General features: G+C 36.1%; 2 protein-coding genes and 1 long non-coding RNA gene across 5 annotated transcripts in view; 1 reads left to right on the top strand and 2 right to left on the bottom strand.

The window, feature by feature from the left end:
- Positions 1-9,755, bottom strand: part of immt (inner membrane protein, mitochondrial (mitofilin)) — a 29,593-nt gene extending 19,838 nt beyond the window's left edge. Inside the window, exons 1-5 of one of the 2 annotated variants that reach the window (XM_056471842.1) lie at positions 9,552-9,755; positions 7,298-7,371; positions 6,609-6,801; positions 6,291-6,450; positions 1,459-1,563 (exon numbers count right to left, since the gene is read on the bottom strand). In XM_056471842.1, the coding sequence (XP_056327817.1) occupies positions 1,459-1,563; positions 6,291-6,450; positions 6,609-6,801; positions 7,298-7,371; positions 9,552-9,593 (574 nt within the window). In that variant the 5' untranslated portion in view covers positions 9,594-9,755. The remainder of the gene's footprint in view (positions 1-1,458; positions 1,564-6,290; positions 6,451-6,608; positions 6,802-7,297; positions 7,372-9,551) is intronic. The other variant, XM_056471843.1, reaches the window with a different exon arrangement.
- Positions 9,756-10,554: 799 nt separating this feature from the next.
- On the bottom strand, positions 10,555-25,940 carry rnf103 (ring finger protein 103). Its single transcript, XM_056472063.1, has 4 exons — positions 25,284-25,940; positions 25,043-25,182; positions 15,294-15,409; positions 10,555-12,810 (listed from the first exon to the last, which is right to left on the bottom strand). The coding sequence occupies exons 1-4, from the start codon at positions 25,507-25,509 to the stop codon at positions 11,325-11,327; spliced, it is 1,968 nt and encodes a 655-aa protein (XP_056328038.1). The 5' UTR covers positions 25,510-25,940; the 3' UTR covers positions 10,555-11,324.
- Positions 19,056-23,744, top strand: LOC130240509 (uncharacterized). 2 transcript variants are annotated; one of them, XR_008838777.1, is made up of 5 exons: positions 19,056-19,305; positions 19,938-20,002; positions 20,255-20,352; positions 20,444-20,536; positions 23,663-23,744. It is a non-coding gene; the product is annotated as an uncharacterized LOC130240509 (long non-coding RNA). The 2 variants fall into 2 exon arrangements; XR_008838776.1 differs by having other exon boundaries at positions 19,061-20,002.
- Positions 25,941-26,335: the final 395 nt, after the last annotated feature.

The following is a 26,335-nucleotide window of genomic DNA, read 5'->3' on the forward strand; positions in this document are numbered from 1 at the left end:
CCTTTTAATCAGTTACCAGCTTTTATTTATCATTCTTTGTCTAGTCCAGGGGTGCCCAAACTTTTTGTTATGAAGGGCCAAAAAACAATCTTGATTGAAAGAAGTGGACCGAAGGTAAATATACCAAACTCTTTCACATTAAAGTTGCCGTTGGTGATTTGCTAATTTATTTAATATTTAAAAATTTAAAAGACATTGCTTTATATTAACTAAATTTTTATTTAACTATTTAAACTTTATACTGAACTTATTACAGTAAAAAAAAAATCTCATTTATAACAGAATGGAGTTACGCTAGTCAAGCTACACCTGTTTTTTGCCTTGATTTGCTTGCCGATGTGTTCTGCACGGTCCTCTATCCATTAAGTGACAGTATTTATATTTAAAAAAATTAGATTGACTTAATTGAAACATTTATTTTCAGTTTGTTTTGTTTTTATGTAGCTCAGCTATAAAAAAAAAAAAAGGTGGTATTATTATATTGCAAGGTTTAAATTGGATTACTACTCTATTTTTCTGTAGCATGTCAGTTTTAAATATCAATTTACATTTCCAAACAATATTTTAGTCATTAATTGTAATTATACTGTGAGATTATTGTTTGCACAAGGAGTCTGACAAGTCGGTGCTCCAAAATCTCAATCCAGAAGAACTTTCACAACACCTCTAAATGCTTTAAATAACCGACCTACAAAGCTACCTGAAAAACTCAAAAAGTGTACCAAGTGTTTAAAATGCAAAGTGTGTTCATACCAGTTGTTGATTTGATTTAGTTAACATACATTAACTGATAAATAAAATGTTTTTATGCATTATTTTTGTCATTAATTATACTAATTATACAGTGATGGTGGGCCAAATCAAAAGGTTACCATTGGCCAACTCTGGCTCGAGAACCCAAGTTTAGACATCTCTGGTCTAGTCTCACCAGAGCTTCTGCTACAAACGCGTCTTTAGGCCGGGACAACAAACTGTTGACTTATCTTCTCTATCATAATTCAGCCTATTTGATAAATGAGCAACAACACACAATTTAAAGTGGAGGTTGGGTCAAGGCAGATTAAATGCTTACAAGGGCCACTGTCCAACACCATTACAGAGCATGGAAGAGCAATGGAAAAACAATTAAAACTATTAAAACAATTAAAACTGACAAATAAAAGTCATTTACACAGAAGATGGCTTGAGGATGAGTAAATTATGGAATAATATTCATTTTTGAGAGTACTATTCCTTTAACGATGCAACCTCTGGACTGGGACACAGCTACAATGAACAGAAGATGTTAGCATGGGTCACATGACAGACTCGTGCAGATAGATGGAAAGGAACCCGAAGGTGTGATGTTTGAGAACATGCAGAGAAAACGTGACACTGTGCTTCTGCCCATTAACTGATCTGACAGGCTGTGGATCAGTTGCTATAAGCAGAAGGCTGTGTGGATGATCCGATGCTGACCTGCCGCCGTGTGGCCAGATGGGCTTTCATCACTTGTACCTGGTGCGGGCACAGAGGGAACTTCGCTGATAGCCGAAATAATATGAGCTGCCTCTGCTGAGGCTTCTGCAACAACAATAGGACCTGATCAGAAATAAAGCTCACGGCTCAGCAGATGTGAATGACGGACAGTTACCAGACATCTGCACACATGTGATCCTTTGATCATTTGCATATGTAGATTTAGGATAAAGTTAGACAATCAGCTGCTGTGTGTGCTGTATCTGCTTAAATATTCAAATGACCACCCTCTGTATGAATATATCCAATTACATACCTTATTGTAGACAAATTACAGAATGTTAATCAAGTGGCATGTCCAAATTTATACAAAATCATAGGAGAAAAGTACTTGGATGACCTACTTCTGAATATGCATTCAAATGGACACTTTACTATCCCATTAGGCCACAGGAGGAGATTTGGAAATGGCACGAATGCAATGCGATTCGCAATGACAACATGACATATGTAGTATAGTTTTTAGTATAGTAGTTTATTTGTTTTAAAGGGTTAATTCAGCCAAAGTGTTTTATTTTGTAATTAACTACTCCCCGAGGCCTTCTATCATCTTCGAAACACAAGTTAAGATATTCTAGATGAAATCAATGAGTTTTCTCATCCTCCATAGACAGCATTTGTACAAAGAGATTTAAAAAAGGACTAAAATATTTGTCAAAACATTTCATGTGACTTCAATTATTATCATATTAAGCTGCATGAATAAATTTACAAGCGAAATAAATGTACAAATGGCTTTATTCGCCTGTTTCCCGAAAAGATCAAGGTTTGCGTTCACTACGGGCAATACAATGCTTGCGATGTGTGATGCGCTAGTGATTCTAATAGCAATACGTCATAGCACCTGTAGTAAACATGCAAGCTGACCTGTTGCGAAAGAGAAAATATTGGCCAACAAAGGGAATTTTATTTAATTTTTTTACACAGTTTATTGGTTCATTAAAGTGTTCTTGGAGCTAGGGCTGTGACGATAACGGATTTTTTGTTTCTGCAGGAATATTGGGGATGCATAAAACCGTTATGCACGAATCCTGTTATATTTGCTGGTGCTGCTGTTAATATGCAGGTCAGGTAATCAAAAAGTAGGCTACATGATGTTTATGAGTAGGTTGTGGGTGGCGAAGATCAATCATTGGATATGCAAATTTTTAACTACTTTGTCTAAAATATTATAAATGATTTGATTAAAAAAAAACTAACTGGATCAATGGGTGATTTTGTGAACAGTGAAAACTGTTTAGTATAGGCTATTTTATAAATTTTTGATCACAAAGTTAACAACCATGCATTGAAACTGAATATTTCACTTATTTTATTTTTACTATAATTGTATTTATTAAACCAGTTTGTGTTGTGCCACGAAAGAATAGCAGACCCTGTGCACTTCTCTACATCTCAAACGTTATTCGTCCTTCTTATTTATTTTGTAGATAACTGACCAATAAAAAATACATTAAAATTAAGATACAAACTGTACCAAACGAAATTCGCTCCCAAATATTTTTGCCCAACAAAAATACATGAATTGTATATTTTTGCATGTCCCCATCTGCTACATAACTTTGCAGTGTTTATTTTGCTCCATGGGAAATAAGGATGTAATTAAGGCTCCACTGTAACAGTCGCATCACAAACCACTGTGATATATATTGGCTACATTTTGTATAAACTTATTTATACAAAATTATCAACTGCTATATAGCCTACAGCCTACTTCAAATAAGTCAACATATGCGTTTTGTTGTCTCTCAACTCCGTGGCCACCTCATGCGCATCTATTTATAGCTTCTGTAAAAAAACAAAAAAAAAAACAAAGCAAAGCCTGCATTGATATAATGATATTTCTGTACCAGTCTGAAACAGACTACTTAATTGAGGATAGTTTAACTAATTCAAAACACTCCGTCACCACAAATGATATGGAGAAAATGAAGTGCAGAAGAGGTAAAATCCTACTCTCAAATCATAATCTTTAAAATAATGACTTGTACAAAAATTTTTGACAGAGGTTTGTGATATAGGAATTATAACGGTGCGTTAAAAATGCTTATTTTCCATAGAGCGATTGATTTGAGTTAGGCCTGCTTTATTTATTTAACAGAAGAAAAAAATTATAAAGAAAGAGCTTATGCCAGTTATTAAAAAGAATCAGTCAGTAATCTAAATTCGACGGTAATAAACACATCGGTTGAGGTCTCATTATGGCAGTAATGCAGTGATGCAGTTATCGTCACACTGCTACTTGGAGCTTCTTATGATCACTGAAGTCAAATGTTTTGATGCGGTATTTTGATCCTTTTCTAGAGTTGAACATATCGTGAAGGTTTATGTCTTTGGAGGATGTGGAAGCTCTCAGATTTCATCTAAAATGTCTTAGTTTGTGTTGTGAAGATGAGAGATGAGAGACGGTCTTAGGGGTTTTTAACGGATAAGGGTGAGTAATTAATAACAGAATATAAATTTTTGGGTAAACAAACCCTTTAATTTAAAACTCCTCATCAAATTTAGTAGCAGGGATGGGCGAACTCGTTCCTAGAGGGCTGGTGTACTGTGGAGATCCAACCCTAATCAAACACACCTGCTTATAGCTTTCTAGTGAGCTTGAATACACTGAGTAGCATGTGCAGGTGTGTTTGATTAGTGTTGGAGCAAAACTCTGCAGGACACTGGCCCTCCAGGACCGAGTTTGTCCATCCCTTATCTACAGTATGATATTTAGTGCACAGCTAAATTTTTTGTTTGGTTCCACTGACACAGTTTTCCCCATAAATGACTACTCATTCCATAAACAAATAATTAAACAACCAAGATGGATACACCCAGCCATAATTCAACCATTATGCACACTTTGGTATTACATGAAAAACACACTTCTGTGTACAAATAAACTATAGCATGAAGCAGTACTATGAACTACAATAAAGACCAAGAATCATTGTATTTTTATCCTTGTTAGGAGAAAATAAATCCATGATCAATAAGACAAGAAATATTGTGTTAAATCTCTGCAAAGAAAGAGACTACTGTCCATGTAGCAAGCACAACATAGTGGAGCCAAAATTCATATTACAGATATACATAGAAACATCTTATTATAAAAGTAACAGTACACCATCATTTGTTATAATCGTATACACTTATATCAATGCATGATCTTGAATCCAAAGCACTATCAGTGCCTAAGTGCTTTTGGTTTCATTTTGATCTAACCATGCCTTAATGTAATATGGCCACACACTGCTTCCAGGAATACCAACCAAATAAAACATTCATTCCTTACATAGTGGCATCCTGCAAGCTTAGGATTAGAAACATATGCATTATTTTACATGTATAGAAATTCCAAAAGACATTTTAACACTTTTGAAGACACTATCTTCTGTGGATATGCATAAAATGATAATTTCCTGTAAAAAATTTCCTTTGCAAATGACTCAGATATCTACGGTTATACTCCCATTGGCCTGATATGTGCAATTAATTTTCACGGAGTTGGTAAAGATAAACGTTATTATGTATATAAAGTATCTTTTTGTGATAAGTGCTTCTCACAAGCAATTTATGAACAATCCATAATGCTGTACAAAAATGACGAATATGACACTGACTGCAACATTCTGATGTGCATCACCCCTACCAAAAGAGTACCGTTGGCAGTGGAAACGCAAGTCTGATCAAGGTTACCTGTACCAAACCATACCGTACTGTACCGAACCATAACACTCAGTGTAAACAAGGCCTTGAGGAACGTCCATACCTCAAACTAAGTTCTTTTTCGTTCCTTTGAGACCAAAAAGAGTGGAAAAAAGCATGCAAAAATGAATGCTTCACTAGCAAGAAAACAGTTAAACAGACCATCTGCAGCGCGAGGATAAAGAATGAGCCTCCTCCATTCTGCCTCTTTACTTTCTCTTTATTTTACTTTTACTTTCTACTTTACTTCTTAAATGTACTCAACGCGTTCGCTAGTGCGTTTGAGTGTGCACGGCGAATGTGACATCATCGCAGTGTTTGCGGAGGTTTGCTTTGGGTGTGCGCGACTTGATTTCTGGCTGGCGGAGCACACAAAATTTTTTGAGACTCGAGCGGAAAGTTCGCGTAACGCCACATTTCATTTGAGTTGAATATGAAGCTCTTTGAAGAGATTTTGTCGAAACAGGTACGCCTGTACAGACATCTTTATGATCCATCCATGCATGATCATAGGGATAACCCGATGGTCAATAATTGCAACAGCCATGAGAAAGGCGGAAAGTTTGGAAAAACCTGAGAGATAAATTTATATGCATATGCAGCCCAAAAGAGGCTATGGCAATAGTGAAGTTAATGTTGTTAATGATTAAAAGTTAATGTTGGACCATTATTGCATTTTTAGCATAAGCAGAGGACACAAACTAGCCTGACATTAACATTAAAGTGGAGTTGGCTTAATCTTTTAAAAATGACAGTATTTTTTTAGCAAGTGTACTTCTTTTTGGCCTTTAATCTTGCCATAATAAAAAATATATTTGTAGAGCACCCCATGTTCTGTTGTCATTGATATAAACTTTAATAGGTTTAATAGAACTTTCAACTTCTCTGTTTATCTATCTGACTTTACGTGGGCTTCTTTTGACCGCCCCTTGTCATTTTAAAGAATATCACTACAGCAAACAAATCAAGTATAAAAGCCCCGTCAGTTTTGTGAGGTGCGTGCGCATTCAGCAGAGGTCTGCGACATGGCGCCAGGCAAAATACAAATCAGCCTTGAGAAATGTACATGTCTCACTTACCCTCCAGTGTCTGAAGTGCTGGCGCTGGTGCTGGAGCTTCCTCTACAGCAGGTGGAGATTCCATAGGTGCTGGATCAGACTTCTTGGCTTTAGCTTTAGGCTGTTTGGACTCTTTAGATGCTTCTGACAATGATGAGATTTGCAGTGGTTTGACGGTCTCCTAATTCAAGAAAAATAAGAAATTAGTCAACTTCATTGATGCTGTATATCAGTTTAACAACAATATGCTGAATGGGTTGCATAACTGATTTATAGTCTTAATACAGAATGCACATGATCTGTGTCTTGTTGAACAATCAAAGCGATTTCAACACTTACCGATTTCTTTTGTAAAGGTACAGATGGAGAAGGGGGTGCCCCAAGCACCATGTCAAATAGTTGATCCGAATAGGGAACACTCTTCTCTACAGATGACCGAAATTTTGGGTCCCATTTGGCATAAAGGATAGTACCACCAAGACCACCACCCACTGTTAAAAGACTAGCAGCCACTATTTTCCCAGCGGAAGATCTGCAGCATAATAAGCAAATAAATAAATAAAAACATTTCTTTAGCTCAAATGATACAAAATAGGGACTGACAATTATATGACCTTATAGAAATAAAATATGTCTACATATGCAGCTTAAATGAAATGTAACATGCCTTAGATCAATGGTCACAAACTCAGTTCCTGGAGGGCCACAGCTCTGCATAGTTTAGCGCCAACCACCTTCTACTCACACCTGCTTAATAGTCTCTAGTAATCTTGAACACCTTGATCAGTTGGATCAGCTGTGTTTGATTAGGGTTCGAGCAAAACTGTGCAGAGCTGCGGTCCTCCGGGAATCGAGTTTGAGACCTATGCCTTAGATAAACGTTTCTCCCAAATGGATAAAAGTAAATGTATTATTGAGATGAAGTGACTCATTTAATAATTGTCCAATTAACTACATGCTGAATAAACAAATCTGCAATGTCACTGTAACCTTGAGTTTAAGAGTAAATTAATTGTTTCATTTCATACCCAGAGTTTCCCGCTGTGGTGTATCTGCGGCAGTGCTGTAATGGATGGGCCTTCACTTTACCACACACACATTGCTGCAGAGAAACAAACAACCAAATCATCTCAGATGCTTTACAGCAAACTAAATGACAAATTAAAATATTAAATATATAAATAATAGCCTCGTTTACACTAAATACAAGCATTGTTTTACATACACGTTAATTAAAAACAAAGAGCCACATATTTCCATTTCGAATGCTATTCAGCGGGTTTCAATTTGTTTATTTCTTTGTGCAGAGTTTGTATATCTGTAAAGATTGCATATTTTATATTGAGCTATTGTCATTGTTGGCTGTTTTTGTATGCTCTAAATCAGTGGTTCTCAAACTTTTAAACCCGCGACCCCCATTGTAAGATCGTCAAGAACTCGCGACCCCCCACTACCAAAGCATATACAAACAATAAAAATAGCTTTTTTTAAGCTGTTCACAATATTTTAACTATATTTACTATAGATTACAGGGCTCGAAATTAACATTTTTGCTTGGTAACACTGGTGCTTCTAACTTTAAAAATGTAGGCGCACCAGCCAAAATTTAGTGGATCCCACCAATTATCGCACTGTTACTACAAGTTTTATAAACAGATTTATTGCATTTGAAAATCAACACTAATCAAAACTAACAAGCAAAAAAATAAATATGCATGCGTGAGGAAAATATGTCTTAATGAAATCCCGTTATCACAAGAAAAGACATTTTTATAACATAATTGAGTGACCAAAAGATACACGGACGGATATCCCAAAAGATATCCCACAGACTTTACAGTGAATGCTAGTCATTTTCATAGCAGACTTGAAGCCAATGGAGGTCTTTTATCCACTCTTCAATAAGTATAGCTGGTGGATTAACATTCAGCACATGATCAGTAATCAGATGTGCCAATATTTGTAGCTTTAGGTGTTTCTAAGACAAAATCTGTCAGTGTTGTTTTCATTCTCTCGTCTTCAGCGCTTTACATTTTCGCGGTTATAGCTCCTGTCATCTGAAGACAGGAGGCGTTGACTGAGTGATTGACAGCTGATTTTAACCAATCATTCGTGTTCAGTTCTTAGAGCAGTGGGCCAATAAGAAGAGCGCGAAGGCGGGGCAAGCGTTGAAGGCTTTGTTTACTGCGGCAAGTTGACATGACAACAGTTTTAAACTGTTCCTGAGCGCTGCGTTCCAAGTACAAAGATGCATTCTGCCCGAATGTGTCCTAAATACTTTATGAATCAGTAATATCTTTTTAAAAATCTGAAAATATTAGCTTTCACTTGTAATACTGAAAAATATTTATTATAATCACTGAAAATTACACAATTTTTAAATAACTCTCGCGACCCCTTGAAATTATTCTGCGACCCCCGCAGGGGTCGCGACCCCCAGTTTGGGAACCACTGCTCTAAATAATAATACTTCTATTTGAAATGTGTGTGTGCTTGTGTGTGTGTTGGTGGTTTCTCAAAACATGAACTCTGAATGAATGAACAGTTGATGTTAAACGATACTTTCTTTTTCTTTAATGCCTATGAATTTAGATGTTTATAAATTAGCAGCTGTTATACACATAATTAATTGTTAATTTGACTAATTTACATAGAAAAACGCAACAGACATGATGGCAGCGTTTGTCTTGAAAACTTTCTGAACTTTCCCTGGCAAGGTCACGTCCTTCCATTGGACAAAACGTGTTTCACAGTGTTTACAGAATAGCGTTACAGCTCTATCGTAAAACATTCGGCATGAAAATGGTTTTGGTAAAACATAATTGTATGTAAAATAGACATGAACACATGTAAAGCTAAAGATTTTTAGACAGCTGTTGACTAGCTTGGTTATCCGGGTGACAGAAAAAATGAATCATACACATGTCGCCCACATTTACGCAGGCGTACACATGAGGTAGTTTATTGGTGGAGAAAGCCGTCACTCACTTAATAGTGACATTTCATTGGCTGAAAAAATGTGCCTATCAAAGGATATACGCCTCTTTCTTCCCATCGTTACGTCGTTGACGTACAGCAGCACTTCTAGCACTGTGTGCCATCTAAACCGCAAATAACAGGTCGCAACAAATAAAACCATCAACTCGTTAAGAAGTTTAATAATTACAGGTTAATAAAACAAATAACGTAGGGTTTATTATAATCTACAGTTTAACTGTACGCTTTAAAACGCAGGGCCTCGCTGTGGGTCACTGAATGACCGCTCAGGCAGAAGAAACTTACCCGCGCTGCTGCATGTGCCCCTTTCCAACAGACGCGCAGCATGCTTGCCACTTCGGATACTGAGTGTTGGATTTAAGATCAGGAATAAGCCACCGGTTTCAGCAACACATTATAAAAGTGAACAACCTCAACAGCAATTTCGTCCCAGCACACTGTAGATTAGCTCCAGCACTGGCGGTGAACGTAGTGACAGAGCAACGCATGCGCGGTAGGCACACCCAACGTGCTTCATACGTCACTAGTTCACAGAAAAGAAAAGACGAAAAAAAATTTAATTTTTTGCTTCTCTTTTGAAAATATGTTCATATTTTCAGTAAATACGTGATTACTGTTATTATAAATATCTTGGAGCTTTCGTTGGGTTAGCTGAAATATAGGTAAGTAGCCCTTGCAAATTATAATTACTGGCATATCTGGCATTTTCTCAATCATCTTTAGTAACAATAAACAACAAGGTCCCATTATTAAATATTAGTTAATGCATTTTGTAAATTTAACAATATGTAATACATTTTTACAGTACTAATTATTGCCTATGCAAGCTAGACAAGTGGTGTTCCCATATCTTTAGTAACTTTATTTTTATTATTATATATGCTATATTGTGGATGCTACCATGATCAGTTATTGTAGGAGATATAAGGCGATATATATATATATATATACCTAAAATCTATGACTGTGTAGGTTATGTGTAATTTATGTAATATTGACCAGTGTTTCTCAACCACGTTCCTGGAGGACCACCAGCTCTGCACATTTTCCATGTCTCCTCAACCAAACATACCTAATTCAGATCATCAGCTCACTAGAATAAACTGAAAGACCAGTAATGGGTGTGACAAAGGAGACATCCAAAACATGCAGTGCTGGTGGGCCTCCAGGAACGTGGTTGAGAAACACTGATATAGACTAATATGCCCCATTTAGATTATTGGTGTAACATGCACTAAAATGGTAGAATTTAACTTAATTAAAAGTAAATCCACATATACTACACCACTGGTGAGAAAGCAGGACTTTATTGAATTTAACGTCATTACAAGTATAGGTTCCCAAATTACGTTTACACCCTGACAAACAGCAGAAGTCAAAGTGGTCTTTATTAGTGTTAATGGCAAAATGCTGTTAAAAATAACTAAACATGCTCCAACAAGACAACTTTATTTGAAGATGGAGCCTTTAATTGCATTTCAGCGCCTAAGCCATTTTCAATTGCACAGGGCCGTTTTACTCAAGTAAAGCTGTAATTCCTTACAAACAAATAAAAATCATATCCACATGCCCAAAGGGTAAACCTTACTTAAAGACTCACATCTCCTAGAATCTTATTCTCCCCGATTAATTTTAGACAGATTACTCACATTTGGAAACACACTGAACACAAACTGTAATTCTCAGGTACAGGAACATATGGATTTTTCTTTTGTCTTATTGGGATGTATGATGTGTGGGTGCTAAAACAGAAACTTTTCAACTATGTGTGTTGAATTTACCATTCAGTATGTTATAATTTGCGTAAATTTGCATTAATTATTTTGTTAAATCTAAATAAAAGGCATATAACCTTCTTTTTACCCCATTAAGAATAAAAAAAATTGAAAAATATCGGGAAGTATGAATTTAATTAACGACTGTGCAAGTTAAAACCACCAACAAAAAACCCAGGAACCAATGTTATGAATCTAAAGACTAAAGATGAACACATCAAGTCATTTTTTTCCTTTTTTTAAATAAGTGCAGGAAGCAAGACGTAAATGAATCACGCATGGGCTATTCTGGATCGAGATGTTCAGTTGCACGTTGTCTTGCGGGTCTCTTCTTGTATGATGGCCACCGGCACACTGGGCAACAGTGCCGCCCTCCAGCTAGCCAGACCACGATGCACTGCTGGTGGAAAACATGGCCACATGGTAGACCCATGACAAGGCAATCCGTTTCAAAGTTCTCAAGACATACGACACACTCGGTGCAGTGAAGCATACCACAAGGCCACTGAGACCAATCAGTGTCCTGTTCCTCTCCACCAGACCAAGACTCGTCTGACTTTGTTGCAGCTGAACACTCGTTATGATCATGAAGAACGTCTGAACTGCATTGATGCGCTTCCTTGTTCCCACTGGAGTCTTCATTTTGGTTCATCATGGCTTTCTGTCGTTTGTCGCGGTCTACTAGGTTGGAGCCTTCAGGCTGTAGGAGTCTGAACTTCCAGGTGGGCAGGTTCTTGATGTAATCTATCGGAACAAGTGGGCGAAGCCAGAGATCTGGGAATGCCAACCTTTCCAAAAGGAAATTGGGATCGTCATCCCAGTCTGACTCAAAGTTCTGGAAAGAAGCGATGGGATGTACCAAGTAGCTGGTGTACCAATCCCAAAGACTTGACAACCACTCTAGGTTGTTTGCGTTTTGGTCTTCGTTGCTACATCTTCTTTTTTTCTCGAAGTAGTCGATGAGAAGCCCATGGGCTAGATAGGTGCTGAGGAAGAGAGCTGGATGAGAAGAATAGAAGGTCCAGTCGGCCCGGACCCATGAGGCGATAGTAGTGGTGTCTGCGTAACGTAACAATTTTAGGCTGTATTTGTAGAAGCTATCCAAGTATGGAAGCTGCAAAAAACCAAGGATTGGCAGCCAGGAAATGATGAGTAAGGAATTATAAGTGCCCAAAGTGCTGATTAAAACCACAAAGCGTTTTATGGTGGCTCCCTGCGTAATGAAAAGATCCATCCAAGCCATTAAATTGACCATGACCAAGCTCAAAATGAACAAGTCATTGACTTCTGGTTGCACGGAGCGAAGAAATGTGTCCATGGCGTGCAAGGAGATGAATTCCCCAGTGCTATTGCCGTATCTGTAGATGCCTTCTGGTGTTTTGAGGATATATGAGGGCATTTGCTGCACCCCAATCTCCTCCAAACAGGTGTTGTTGTCCCAGTTGCGCACATCCACAAAGATGAACTCGATGCGGCCTGTGAATTTAATGCTGAGAGCTGAGAAGAACGCAGGAGGCTGAAGCAGTCTGGCAAACAAGAACATCTTTACTGGTTGCTTTTCCATTTGATACCAGTCGTCCATTAATTGATCAGAGTAACGGATTGTTTTGATGCGAGAGGCGACGTGCGCAGTCATCCATTTAAATATGTGCTCTGTTTCAATGCGTCTGCCGTTGTACTCCTTCAACATGACCTTCCCTTTGGAGGCATAGGTCTGTGGGACAGACATGATGAGAGTGGATTTCATCCAGCCTCGCTTATGGCAATACCTAAATAGAAAAATATAAAGAGAACACTTTAGTGTATAGTGATAAATTCACACTATTAACTAGTGGATTATTACCTGCCAACTATTAAATAATTTGCTGTTTATTAGTTCTTAAAATATATATATACTCTGGATTCCTAGTGTTACCCAATACCTTAACCCAAGTACTACCCTAATAGCTGTTATCAAGCAGCAAATTAGAAGTTTAAGCTAAAAGTCATAGTTAATGGTTTGTTAATAGCGAGAATTGCACCCTAAAACGAAGTGTGACCAAAATAATTATCTTAGACACTAGCTACTTTTCCATGCACCTATTTTAGGCCCATTTTAGAGAGGAGCATAAAAAAATAAATAAATAAATAAAATTCGGTTGATGGAAACACCAAAATGCGAATAAACTTTGAAATTTCGCATAAAAAACATATGTGCATAACTGAGTAGGATAAACTTTTTATTTGATAAGAAAAGATGCGCATAAACTACGATGGAAACACTTTTACCACACTATTTCCAGTATGCACTTTAAAAAATGTTGTTATAAGAGATCATGTGATGGTAAAAATGTGTGTGAATAGACAAACCAACAGGCTGAGCACATTGTAAAACATCTGAAATGTTGTTTTGGCCATTCTAAAATGCCTTAACCATCTCAGAACTAGTGTTATTATATTATTAATAACCTCCAGAACTGTCAAGAGCATCTGAGCTCTGCGTCTCATGGCTTCAAACACCACCACGTGTTCATTGTGTGTCGGCATCTTCTTCTGAGGTAAAAGTAATTTATTAAATAAAGAAAAGATTCACGCAGCTTCTTCTACCACAGCAAATTCCATTTTTACTGTTGATATTTGGCGCCAGTTAATCAGGAAGTGACAATTTTGTTCTCTTTGACTTGCTGGATGGAAACAATGTTTTATTTGCATGTCTTTTATGCGATATTCCTTTTTTGTGCATAAATTTAATTAACATTTTTGGATGAAAACATGACTAATGACACCACCTCTATTATGAAAATATTTAATTTTACAAACTTTATTTATTTACATATTTCTCATGTGGCTTAAGTAAAAAAAAATGTTTTGAGGAACAAAGAAAGTATCAATAAAAGCAAATTTTCTTTTTTCTTTACTACTATTAGTTTTTAATATAAATTAGAATTCATATTAGGAAACTACAATATATTGGTGGCTGTATGGATATCTGCTGATAAATGCTATTTAACCATTTTTTAATTCCATTCAGACGATCTCCTGGTCTGGTCCGGGAGCACTTTTAGCTTAGCATAAATCACTGAATAAGATTAGACCTTTAGCAGCTCACTCATAAAATTTGGTGCAGCAGACGCAATGCTATTACACAGGGCTGTTACCTACTTGGGGGACTATTTTAAGGTGTATATATATATATATATATATATATATATATATATATATATATATATATATATATATATATATATATATATATATGTGTGTGTTATTCATCATTATAATAATAATCGTGTTTATATAAACACTATAAATGAGGAGGACTTCTCTCCTCCTCAATCCCTGTCTGAATGCAGACACAGTGGATAGCAGTGCAGCAGGTCTCTTGCCCAGCCTATTTCAACCATTAACCCTGCTGGTAATCCGGAGAATTTTAAAAATAGGCAACACGGCAGCACGGATATAGGTGATGTGTCTGAAAGGTAACAAACTCAACTGATAAAAGACAAAAAGTCCACCACTCCCCAATTCTCATACAGCTCTCCCAACAAAAATGCTTGCGCAAAACCAGCAGCTTTACTGTATCGGCCCTGGCAGTATCGCAGAGAAAAACATGCAACAAATCTCGTGGATCATGGAAACAAACACATATGACCCGTGCCGTGCACGGACGAGGTCTCACCCAGTCACTGGGTCTCACAGCTTGGCTCGTCTGCCTTGCCTTCGGAAAGCACGTGCTCTCATGAATAATTAAGCAGGGTCTTCTCATAGGATAAGAAAACTCTGCTATGAGGAATAATAAGAAATCGATACGTCATCATTCCACTAGCAGATGCGCGATATGTCACCAATTTTGATCTCGACCCAAAAGTTATTTTAAACTCGGAAGATGAAATTAGCTGACACAAGCCCAAAATGATTCAGTTTTCCCCAAAATAAAGCTAACAGGTGCTTATGTTGTCTTAACTGATGCACAACACACACAAATCTGTTAAAATCTTAAGAAAAGTACTCCAGGGTGTCTTAAACCTTTAAGAACTTTGCACATTCACCATCTTGCACATACATATACACATTTTCAGGAACCTGTGTTACATAATTACCCTTAACTTATTACCCTTACCCTTGAACACTTATTTAAATTAAAAAGCATGTTTGTATCAGATGTTAACCATGCACTGCATTTCTAACATGCCATACTAGGCTTACAGGAATGTGAAAATCAGCTAGAGGCTAAAAATATTGCTAAAAAACAAAACTGTGAGTCATTTCTTACCTTGAGTCACTTGAGCAGTTGAAAGTGCCGGTTCGAATGCCAAACTGAGAAACTTTCTGTACCATTTTGCCCCAGTTGGCAGTGCTCAACAGTGGATTTCTATCTTGGGCTATTACCTAAGTACAAATAGAGAATTATTTACATAAAAAAACAAATTGTTTGTTGAGTGTCCTTATTACACCTTTCATGTACCTTCTTTAATAATAATAATGTTAAATTATGAATAATTACATGAAGCCAACCCCTAAATTAAAAAAAATTATAATCCTAACTCTGTAAGAAGATGTTAATTTCATATTATTTAAATCCATAATTACATGGTAACAAGTCCCCTGTGAAATAGTGTAATCCTATGTTTTCATATTTTATGTAAACAAAAACATGCATCACACAGTAACATTTATACAACAAAACATTTATGATTAATAAAGGAGAAAACCGTTATACTAAATCACACTTTGTTCTTCACCAATACACACACACAAAGTCTTACTAGCATAAAAACAGGATAAAGACATTATTTTTGAGTGAAATGAGTAGGTTGAGTAGGCTGTGGTTTCAGTTTCTGAACCGCCTCAGAAGATTAGTTCACAGAAAAATGTAAGTTCTGTAATTGTTTTTACGCCCACCATATCATTTAAAAAGGAAATAACAAGCATTTCAGCATATTGAAGACTGCATGAGCCATGAAGTCTACCTTTTATGATTTTACATCCCTTTTGGAGATAACTATTACCCATTGTTGTATGTGCTAAAATGGAATTAATATTTAAAGAGCCCATATTATGGGTTTTTGAAAATGCCCTTCCATGTAGTGTGTAACACAGCTCTAAGTGAAGTGAAATATCCAGCTAAGGCTTAAATCTGTAAGTGTACAGTGTTTAAAACTATTGATTCATCTATAAAAGAGTCGACTCATAGTGCTTCAAACGAGTCGTCTTCATAACGAGTCATTAGGTGTTTCGCGATGACGCAGCCACGAAACACAAGCCTCGCCAGTAGTTACGCGCGCAAACCAGGCCCACTAACACAGAAAAAACACTAGACACACACACACAGACGCCGCCGGTCGAATGAAGTCACGCTGTGCTCAGATGGATAATATTGACAGTCTCTACCCAAAGATGAGTTGTTAACCTGGTACAGTACACGCGGTTACTCTTTATATTCTCTTATCACATGTAAGCCACGTTAAAAACCCGACGCGTGCCGCTTTGTTTACGGATTTAACGTTAAAGGCTTTTGTGAGCTCACGTTCCACTGCCGTTTGTCGTTGCTATGGCGATCGATCATAAGCTAGGAGACAGGAGACTCGTGTCACTTTCCCTAGTTCTTCTGAGGAGCGTTGTGTGTGTGTGTGAGAGAGAGAGAGAGAGAGAGAGAGAGAGACTCGCGTCGCTTTCCCTAGTTCTTCTGAGGAGCGTTGTGTGTGTGTGTGTGAGAGAGAGAGAGAGACTCGCGTCGCTTTCCCTAGTTCTTCTGAGGAGCGTTGTGTGTGTGTGTGTGTGAGAGAGAGAGAGAGAGAGAGAGAGAGAGAGAGAGAGAGAGAGAGAGAGAGAGAGAGAGAGACTCGCGTCGCTTTCCCTAGTTCTTCTGAGGAGCGTTGTGTGTGTGTGTGTGTGTGAGAGAGAGACTCGCGTCGCTTTCCCTAGTTTTTCTGAGGAGCGTTGTGTGTGTGTGTGTGTGTGTGTGAGAGAGAGAGAGAGAGAGAGAGAGAGAGAGAGAGACTCGCGTCGCTTTCCCTAGTTTTTCTGAGGAGCGTTGTGTGTGTGTGTGTGAGAGAGAGAGAGAGAGAGACTCGCGTCGCTTTCCCTAGTTCTTCTGAGGAGCGTTGTGTGTGTGTGTGTGTGTGTGTGTGTGTGTGTGAGAGAGAGAGGGAGAGGGAGAGAGAGAGACTCGCGTCGATCTCCCCAGTTCTTCTGAGGAGGGTTGCGTGTGTGTGTGAAAAAAGCCTTACACTATGAAGCGCGTGTGCACTGTGACTACTTTTATATAGTTGATTACCAGCTGGGCATTTCACTCTGTCTCGCGCTGAAGCCTGTCACTGTCGACCAATCGCAACAGGCTGTCATCGGTCCAATCAGCGCAGATTAGCTTCGCGCTGAGGAGGGGGTTGGGAACAAATGAATCGCTGAACGATTCATATGGGAGTCGTTGGGATAATTAGGTAAAAATAAATGCAGATTATAAGACCATCAAAGTGTTTTATGACCTTGCATGCATATTAGACTGTTGTTGGAGACCCTTACAACCTAATTATGACCCTATTTCATGTATAATATGGGCTCTTTAATATGAGGTTTCGCCAATAATAATTGTTGGTTCTCGATGACATGATATGGATGAAAAAATAATGGCAGGATTTTTCAGATGAACTACACCTGTAACAAAAGGTGCCATAGAAAGCATTGATACAACATGTTAAATTGTTCTGTGATGTCTAAATAGAAGGTATGTGGTTTAGATAACTAAAATTCTTCACAAACTGTTTTACAGGTCCATTTCCAACCAATAGGAATTTCTTTCTAATATGACTATGCTTGGTTTTGACCATATTTGGAAGGGTCATGAATATTTATAAGCACTGCTCAGATGCTCCTGCAGCTCATGTTAGTGCCTCTCTCTCTCACACACATACTGTGATGTACTCTGAAACACACACGCAAAATAATTATACTTCAGTTGTCAAAAAGTTGAGTAACCTTGCTAAACGGTAGAGAGGTTTATTTTAGCTAGAAGGAGTGTGAGCACCACACTGTAAAAAGTAAAGGTGCTTCAAGTACTCTGTTGAGTACTCAAGGAACTTTAAAATGTATTTTAAGTGCCTCAAAGCTCTTTCTCTCAAAATGGGGTTCCTTGAGGAACCACTGACAGTCTTTGCAGTGCTTGCAGGACCCTTTTGCAGTAACTGGGATCCTACAAGCACTTTTTTGTCAATACTGAGGTTCTGGAATCACTGTTTCCTTACACTAAGACCTCAAAGCACTTTGAAAGTTATTGGAGGAACTCAATTTTCAAAAAAGAGTTACTGAAAGATCTATGAACTTATATAATGGTTCCTGGTGGATCTCTCATCTAAAAGCTAGCACTTAAAGGAACCAAGAGATTTTTTTTGTGTCATAATTAAATAGACAATTGTGGAGACCAGAAAATGAGATGGATGTTCATTTACTTAATATTTACTTAGTTATTTGTGCTTTTAGAATGATATGAAATTTGGTGTTTGTTTTTCTTTTTTGTGTGGCACTCACTGTGAACACAAGAATATCAATGATTAGAAATGTTAACTTGATTGCAGTTAGTAGGCTGACTGGGAAATTGTGAAAAAAATTGAAAATGTCAAAGTAATTTTGGAGAATAAAATACAAATGAGCCACAACAGAGGGAAAAAAAGAGACAAAAACATGCACAGGCATGTAGAATTATGAAAATGATAATTATTATAGGGGACTAATTAAATTTTCTGTAAATGTTTCTGTCATTTAAAACAATAATAGTAACAACAACTGCTGCAATAATAATATTAACAATAATATTAATAAATATTAAGCTATTATTATTATTATTGTTGTTGTTGTTGTTGTTATTTTTATAAAAATAGAACTATATAACACAGTTCTTCAAAAATCCACTCATGAAAAATATTTAAGATATTACTAAACTTAAGTATATAGGCTATGGGCTCTGGTTTATTAATAAAAAGTATTTCTCCACTTTGTTTTGATAAACCAACAAAGATAACTTGCTAATGAATGCAGTATTTTGTACATTTTTATTTTTCTGAATTAAATGTTTTTTCATCTGTTTCTTGGATTAATGATATGGAATTAATTGTGTTGCCAAAAAAAAAATATATATATATTAACCGGAACTAACAAAATAATATAAACATGACGCGGACGCGCATCATCGTGCACGCGCAGGTGCAGGTCGCAGGAGCGTTTTCAAATATCGATTTGTAACGGCTCCTTTCCTCCATTTCATGACGGCTGTCATCTCTAACACACGGAAGGTGAGTAAGTTTGCAAAATAAATATACAAATTAGATACGATTTGCACACAAATATCTACACTTACACGCATCATTATGTCGTGTAACCTGTTTTAGGAACGTCTCGCGAAGCGATTGCTGTTGTATAAGATTGGGTAAAAATTATTATTTTGCGATAATAACAATCGGCTGGATGTACATAATCACTCAAATTACGTGTACCTCACACAAATATAAATAATTTGATATAAAATATTGATTTATGTCGAAATATTTTATTGTCATTGAACACGAAGCTTCCATGAAAGCCATTGCAAGCGACCGTTAATTTCAAATTAAACAGATAACGTGATACATTCGTACTTATTAGACGGCTTTTTTCCACAAATATATTTATTTATTTATTTATTGTCTTCCCTTACATATACAGTGTGTAGCAAGTGTCTTGAGCAGGGTTGCTTATATTATTTTCTAGCCGCGATGCTATCTAATATTCTTTCCTTATATTTGTGAGTAATATTACGCTTTTGTTAATATTTGCGTTTCTTAAACAGTTACCTGTGTGACAAATTGTGTCTAAGTTATGTACTTCAATACATCTTTTATTCATTCACACAAATAATGTACATAAAGCCTGCTTTTTTCCTTCTCAGAACATCCACATAAACCCTGAAATTGTTCAGTATTCTCTCAAACAGCCGTTTGAGTCACCTCAAATGTAAGTATTTTTTTAAGTAACTAACTGAATTGGAAATAAATGTAAAAATACTTCATTTAACAAACAATATTATTTGATAATCATTATCCAGCTGGGTATCACTGAACTAATGACATTTAACTTTTAACCATTTAAGTGTCTAAAATCACTCACTTATTTTCTCATTTGCTTGTTTCTGATGTATCCATATTAGGTGTAAATCATTGTGACAGATATAGACTAGAAATTTAAAGTTTGCTGTATCAAATCCAGGTAGCAGTGGGCCAGATTGAAATGGTCCGATGCACTTCACTTGCAATGCAGATCATCATTTCTGGACAGCTTTCTACTTACTGCTGTGGACATGAAAGGTTCAGCAGACTTTTTGCTCTGAATGAATGGCTATTAACATAGTGTGAAGAACAAAATCTGCTCTTTATTAACAATTGGAATCTTTTCTAGGATCGTCCTAGGCTTGCCCATGCTGATGGGCTGCACCACAGCAGTACTGGAGCTGAATTCCTGTTAGAAAACATCTTCAGGATGCTTTGACCAGTGAGTGAAAATCCACATTTTAGCCATGTAGACTTTTGCTCGTCCCACTTTAATCACAGTAATGCATATCTGGCTAACTCCATAGAAACTGTCTGTTCCTCGTATTATTAGATCAAGAATTAAATTTACTATGTGTTCTAGAAAAAAATCTATTAAAAATCAAACCAGAAAAATGGCAAATAAGTGAAAATACTTTTTTTTTTTTTTTTTGAAGTTCGGTCTTCTAAACGTCAGGCCACTTGCACCTAAAGCACGTATTGTAAATGAACAGACAACAATCTTAATGCACTAATAATCCTAATCTTAATGTCTTACTGAAACCTGGCTTAAACAAAATGACTACAGTATGTTAGTTTAAAACAAAACCGCGTTGAACTTGAATTTAATTAAATTATATTTATTATTAGATAAAGCAACATAATGCTTGGGTAATACATTTAAAATTAATAGTTGTTCAATTAAAATAGTATTTATAAAGTGTCCACCAAATTATAGTTTTTTTACAGAGTAGTGAGTTAGTTAATACCACCTCACAAATAAACATGGTTTAAAGTAAATTAAAATTTTGTCATCATTTACCCACCTCTAATATGTTCCAAACCTGTTGGATTTTCTTTCTTTAGTTGAGCGCAACACATTATATTTTGATTAAAGCTGAACATTTTTAACCGTTAAAAATAAATTATAACCAGTATAACAAAGTATGGGTTGTGGTTATAGGTTTTCTGTTTTCAGTTCAACAGATGAAAGAAACTTAAACAGGATTGGAACAAGTGAAGGTTGAGTAAATGATGACAGAATAAAAATTTTTGGGTGAACTGTCCCTTTAAAGTGGAAGTGAAGCACTCAGTCAAGTTTACATTCATTTGTAAATTGATTTCCAGTTTAGTGAAAATATAATAAACAAACTCGATTAATGTAACCATTATTGAAGAAAAGAGCATGTTTTACAATAGTTTATATTTTTAGAGCTAGGGTGCAGATATTTTCGAATATCACTGTCTGATGTCACAAGGTTGGTTCCGTTTCCTCAGCTGAACAGATACAGTGGAAGTAATGGACTGAACACGGACACTGGAAAGCCTAATTTAACACAATGCATGAAGTTTTTTATGTGCATCACAGAGCTGGTGCAAATACAAGCATTACATTTACAGTTAAAGTCAGAATTATTAGCCCCACTTTGAATTTTTTTTTTTCTTTTTTTAAATTTTTCCCAAATTATGTTTAGCAGAGGAAGGAAATTTTCACAGTATGTCTGATAATATTTTTTCTTCTGGAGAAAGTCTTATTTGTTTTATTTCAGCTAGAATAAAAGCTGTTTAAAATTTTTTTAAAGCCATTTTAAGGTCAAAATTATTAGCCCTTTTAAGTTATATTTTTTGATAGTCTACAGAACAAACCATCGTTATACAATAACTTGCCTAATTACCCTAACCTGCCTAGTTAACCTAATTAACCTGGTTAAGCCTTTAAATATCACTTTAAGCTGAATACTAGTGTTATGAAAAATATCTAGTAAATATTATTTACTGTCATCATGCAAAGATAAAATAAATCAGTTATTACAAATGAGTTATTAAAACTATTATGTTTAGAAATGTGTTAAAATTTGGAAATTAGGGGAAAAAAATAAACAAGGGTGCTAATAATTCTGACTTGAACTGTACGTCTGAAACATAAAAATACATTTATACATTTTTACATTTTTCTTTTATTACCGATCGTTTGATGTGCTTTGGTCCACTCTCTGTATTACGATGCCTGACTGCCCTCAATGTCTTTAACAAGATCTGGTACCTGACGTAATGGAGGCGGGAACTTTCACTTTTTACTATATAGCCCCTCACTTCTTTTCATGTTCAAACCAAACTAAGATCGGTGCCGTTTTTCACTTCACAGTTTTTGTCGTGCTTCATATTCAATGTTGAAAGATTATTGTAATCGTTGCATTAGTCTGAATGTAAATCACCATCCCAGGCAGCGCTGTACCAGTGTGAGAGAGTAGACCAAAGCACATCAAATGAACAGTATTTTAAAAAAAAAAGAAAAATAGTAAACATATAAAAAAAGTTTAGATTTTAGACACAAGTCTGTTCCTTGTATTTGTACCAGCTCTGCGATGCATGTCCACAACTTCATGCATTGTTAAATTAGGCTTTTCAGTCTTCATGTTCAGTCCATTATTTCCACAATATCACTTCAGTTGAGGGAACGGAACCAACCCCGTGACGTCAGACACAGCGACATTCCAAAATAGCTGCACCCTAGCTCTAAAAACTACAGTAAAACATGGCATTTTCTTCTAAATGGTTACATTAATCGAGTTTGTAATATATATTTTCATTAAAGTAGAAAACAATTCGCAAAATAATGTAAACTTGACAGACTGCTTTACTTTCATTTATATATTTTAAAAAACAAGACCAACTTTATATTAAGGCACCTTAACCACAGTACTTAAAGTTAAATTAATAATATAGTACAATGCACTTAAGTACTGTATATACATGTTTTTACATTGTATTATTGTAAAAACTTATTGTTGAGCCCTGTAATATTAATTTCTGTATTTTGAAGGCCGCTTAAATTTAGTCCAAAAACAATATTTGACCTTCATGCATAGTTGATTTAAATTTTTAACTCATATAATTTTCTTTTTATTTAATGTGTTTTTAATCAACTAATGGTTAATTAAAAAAAAAGCTGATAACTACAACCTGAATAAAATAACAATGTCGCATATGCAGTACACTCAAAATTATAGTGCATTATCTGTGTAAATGAGTGGGAAAATATGTGGGGTGCACTAAGGAGGGAGTGGTTTCACACAGCTTTTGTGTTGTCTTATTTCTGCTTGTGCTCAGATATTTGAGAGGTTTACATTCTATGGATTTTGCCTTTATTGATGTATATGGGCACTCTGCAAGCAGTGAAAAAAAATCCTTTTATATAAGTTAAGACATTTCCTAATTTTATTGATGTTTACTTTTGTTATTCAGAAATGTTCTGCATATCTTTTGTGAATATGTCTTGATAAGTAAAAAAAATGGCTCTGGGAATATTGTGAATTTCCTTTGTTTTCATAACTTCTCAGGTTAACTACTTTTTAATTTACTTTTATAGGGACACCTCCAATGTAAAGCAGTGGACAGCTGAAGATGTTGCTGGCTGTTATTGCTAGACATTATTTAAATTTGATTATTTGCATTAAATGTATATTACATTATTAATCATATTATGTGAATGTAATTGTGATGTATATTGATTAATAAAAGTAATTATTTATGAAAAATGCGATTGTATTTTTAAAAAATCTATAAACATGTATAGATTGATAGATAGATGTCTATTGAATTTGTGATTAAACATGTTTGCACAAACCATAAATTAAGAGAGATAGGAAAAACAAGCATTAAAAAAATGGTGCTTCAAAGCACTCAAGGTGGTTCCTGGTCATTCTTAATAAGAGGGTTCCTCAGAGAACTGCTCCTTTTAAAATAGTGCCTAGAGGTTCTTTAGAGGGTTCCGCCAGCGTGGCAATGTGAAGAACCCCAAAAAGTGCCTCCATGAACCCTTCATTTTTACAGTGTTAATAAAAGGGTTCCTCCAGGAACCCTTGAAGTTCCTCAAAGAACTGCCCTTTTTTTAAAATGGTGCCTAGAGGTTCTTTAGAGGGTTCCGCCGGTGTGGCAATGTGAAAACCCCCAAAAAGTGCCTCCAGGAACCTTTAATTTTTACAGTGCAGAGTAACCCAGTTTGCTCCCAAGTTGTGTTGTGAAGGAAATAAGAGTATAGATAATGTTGTATTTTGGGATTTTAACATACTTAAAAACACATTCAGGAATTAATGTGAACAGATGTGTTTTATAAAGTTTATTGGTTTCCTTTCACCCCTGAAAAATCACAGTTAGAGCTGAGTGATAAGACAAGGTGCATAAATTAGCATTTTCAGCTGTCTTCACGTGTCTGTTGCCTCATTACATACATACACAAATTTCACAATATACATATTAAACTAACAAAAGATACATAAAAATACATATGTCTCTTCCGAGCCGCGCTAAATAAACTTATAATCTATATATCCTGCATTTTGCATTCTGACGCAATGTAAACTAATAAGACTTTGTAGTCATGCATCTTCACAGAACTGCTGCTCTTCCTTAAAGCCTGTATTGTTTTCAAGATAAGAGTCCCACATACATAGAAGGAATAATGAAAGCTTAGATAGGGAATGTGATAGTTGTAATCTCATTAGGAAATCTTGTGGCCAATCAAAATCTACCTGGCTGTGTATATTAATGATCCTGTGTGTTTGTTAGGATTGGCCTGTTTTTCACCAGGGTTTTACACCCACCTGTTCATTAATTTTGAGTTTGAGGCTCACGATACTTCATTTCAATGTACTGAACTCTTATTATTCAACTATGCTCAGGTATATCTAGATTTCTATTATATGACACCTTTACGTTTCTGACATTCAAATTGAGGATTAACACCTACCTGGACTAACCATATACCATCTTTAGTGTCTTCCACTAATTCATAAAAGTGCATTTCTCCACTAAAAGTAGTACTGGAGTCAGATCCCGCTTGCTCCTCATTCTTGAGAGCGGAGTAAAGCTCCCCTTTCATCAGCTCCCCTTCAAAAGCAAACATTACATGATCATAAACTGAACTGTTACATCACATAATATACATATAATGTCAGTGAATGTCACAGAGTTGGGTTAGAGATAATTACCCGAATTTTCCACCAGTTCCCTCACGTCCCTCTTCTCTGCCAGGCCGGAGTATCCCAGTCCACGACACTCCAGGATGGTTTTAAGTTTCTTAAAACTCAGTGTCACCGGATCCACCAGCTGAGTGGCGAAAATTCCCGTTTCATACCAGACGATGGCTTCAAAAAAACGAGCCAAGATGAATAAAATGAAAAAATAAAGGAGCAAAAAGAAGAGTTTCCACCACATTTTCTCGCAGACGGAAGTTTTCGCTGTGAGCTAGCTGATTTGCATTGAAAGTCCAGTAATTTGAGGCACTGGCGTTCCTTTATACGTCTAGAGGCAAACCGTGCAACAAATGACTTGCGAAGCTGGAAAGAATCGTTTTCATCGTATAATACAATTATCTGGAGGCTGCGCGTCAAAACAACCGCATACAAACACCTTCAGTAAAGAGACCTTTAGCAGGCCAGTGTGTTTTGGTCCTCGGTGTTGCGCTTAAAAGCTCATTAAAACAGCTGTCTTCGTTTATTAAAAAAAAAAATACTGTCCCTACATATTTTACTCCACATGCAGCGAAAATGACGATTTATTCGCGAATCTGGAGAACGTTAGGGTTTCTGTGCGTCTGAGTAATGTTGTCTGATGGTCTCTGCCTGATGATCAGCTGGTGCGCATAACAAACTGACGTCACACGGACACTTCCGGTGCAACGTTTTAGTTATTGATAAAACAAAATGTCAAACTGTAAACAATTCATTTGCAAGAAGCAGAATTTCCGTTTTTATTAACTTTCATAGATTGTTTTATTCTGCATTTAATAATTAGCAAAATTATGAATTATGAAGATCAATAAATAGTCACTTTCTTTTTTCTTTTACAAATCTACGTTCATATGTTTTATTATAGAATTTAGCTGCTGGTCTTATTAGTAATAGTTCATTAGGCATTATTAATGCATTACTTAATTTAAGGCATTACTTGTTTCAGGTCAAAATGCATAAAATAAAAGCCCTCTCGATTTAAGGAACTTATTTATTTTTGTCAGTAATCTGCCACTTTATTGTAAACTCAA

Source organism: Danio aesculapii, chromosome 14 (assembly GCF_903798145.1).
Source record: "Danio aesculapii chromosome 14, fDanAes4.1, whole genome shotgun sequence".
Classification (NCBI taxonomy): domain Eukaryota; kingdom Metazoa; phylum Chordata; class Actinopteri; order Cypriniformes; family Danionidae; genus Danio; species Danio aesculapii.

What these genes read in the sequence shown, in the direction of transcription:
- rnf103 (XM_056472063.1), bottom strand. Translation starts at nt 25,509, where the DNA reads ATGTGGTGGAAACTCTTCTTTTTGCTCCTTTATTTTTTCATTTTATTC. An exon ending in GGAACTGGTGGAAAATTCGG is followed by an intron (nt 25,183 to 25,283) that starts GTAATTATCTCT and finishes TTGCTTTTGAAG; the next exon opens with GGGAGCTGATGAAAGGGGAG. An exon ending in AACTGCTCAAGTGACTCAAG is followed by an intron (nt 12,811 to 15,293) that starts GTAAGAAATGAC and finishes TTTTCTATTTAG; the next exon opens with GTATTGCCATAAGCGAGGCT.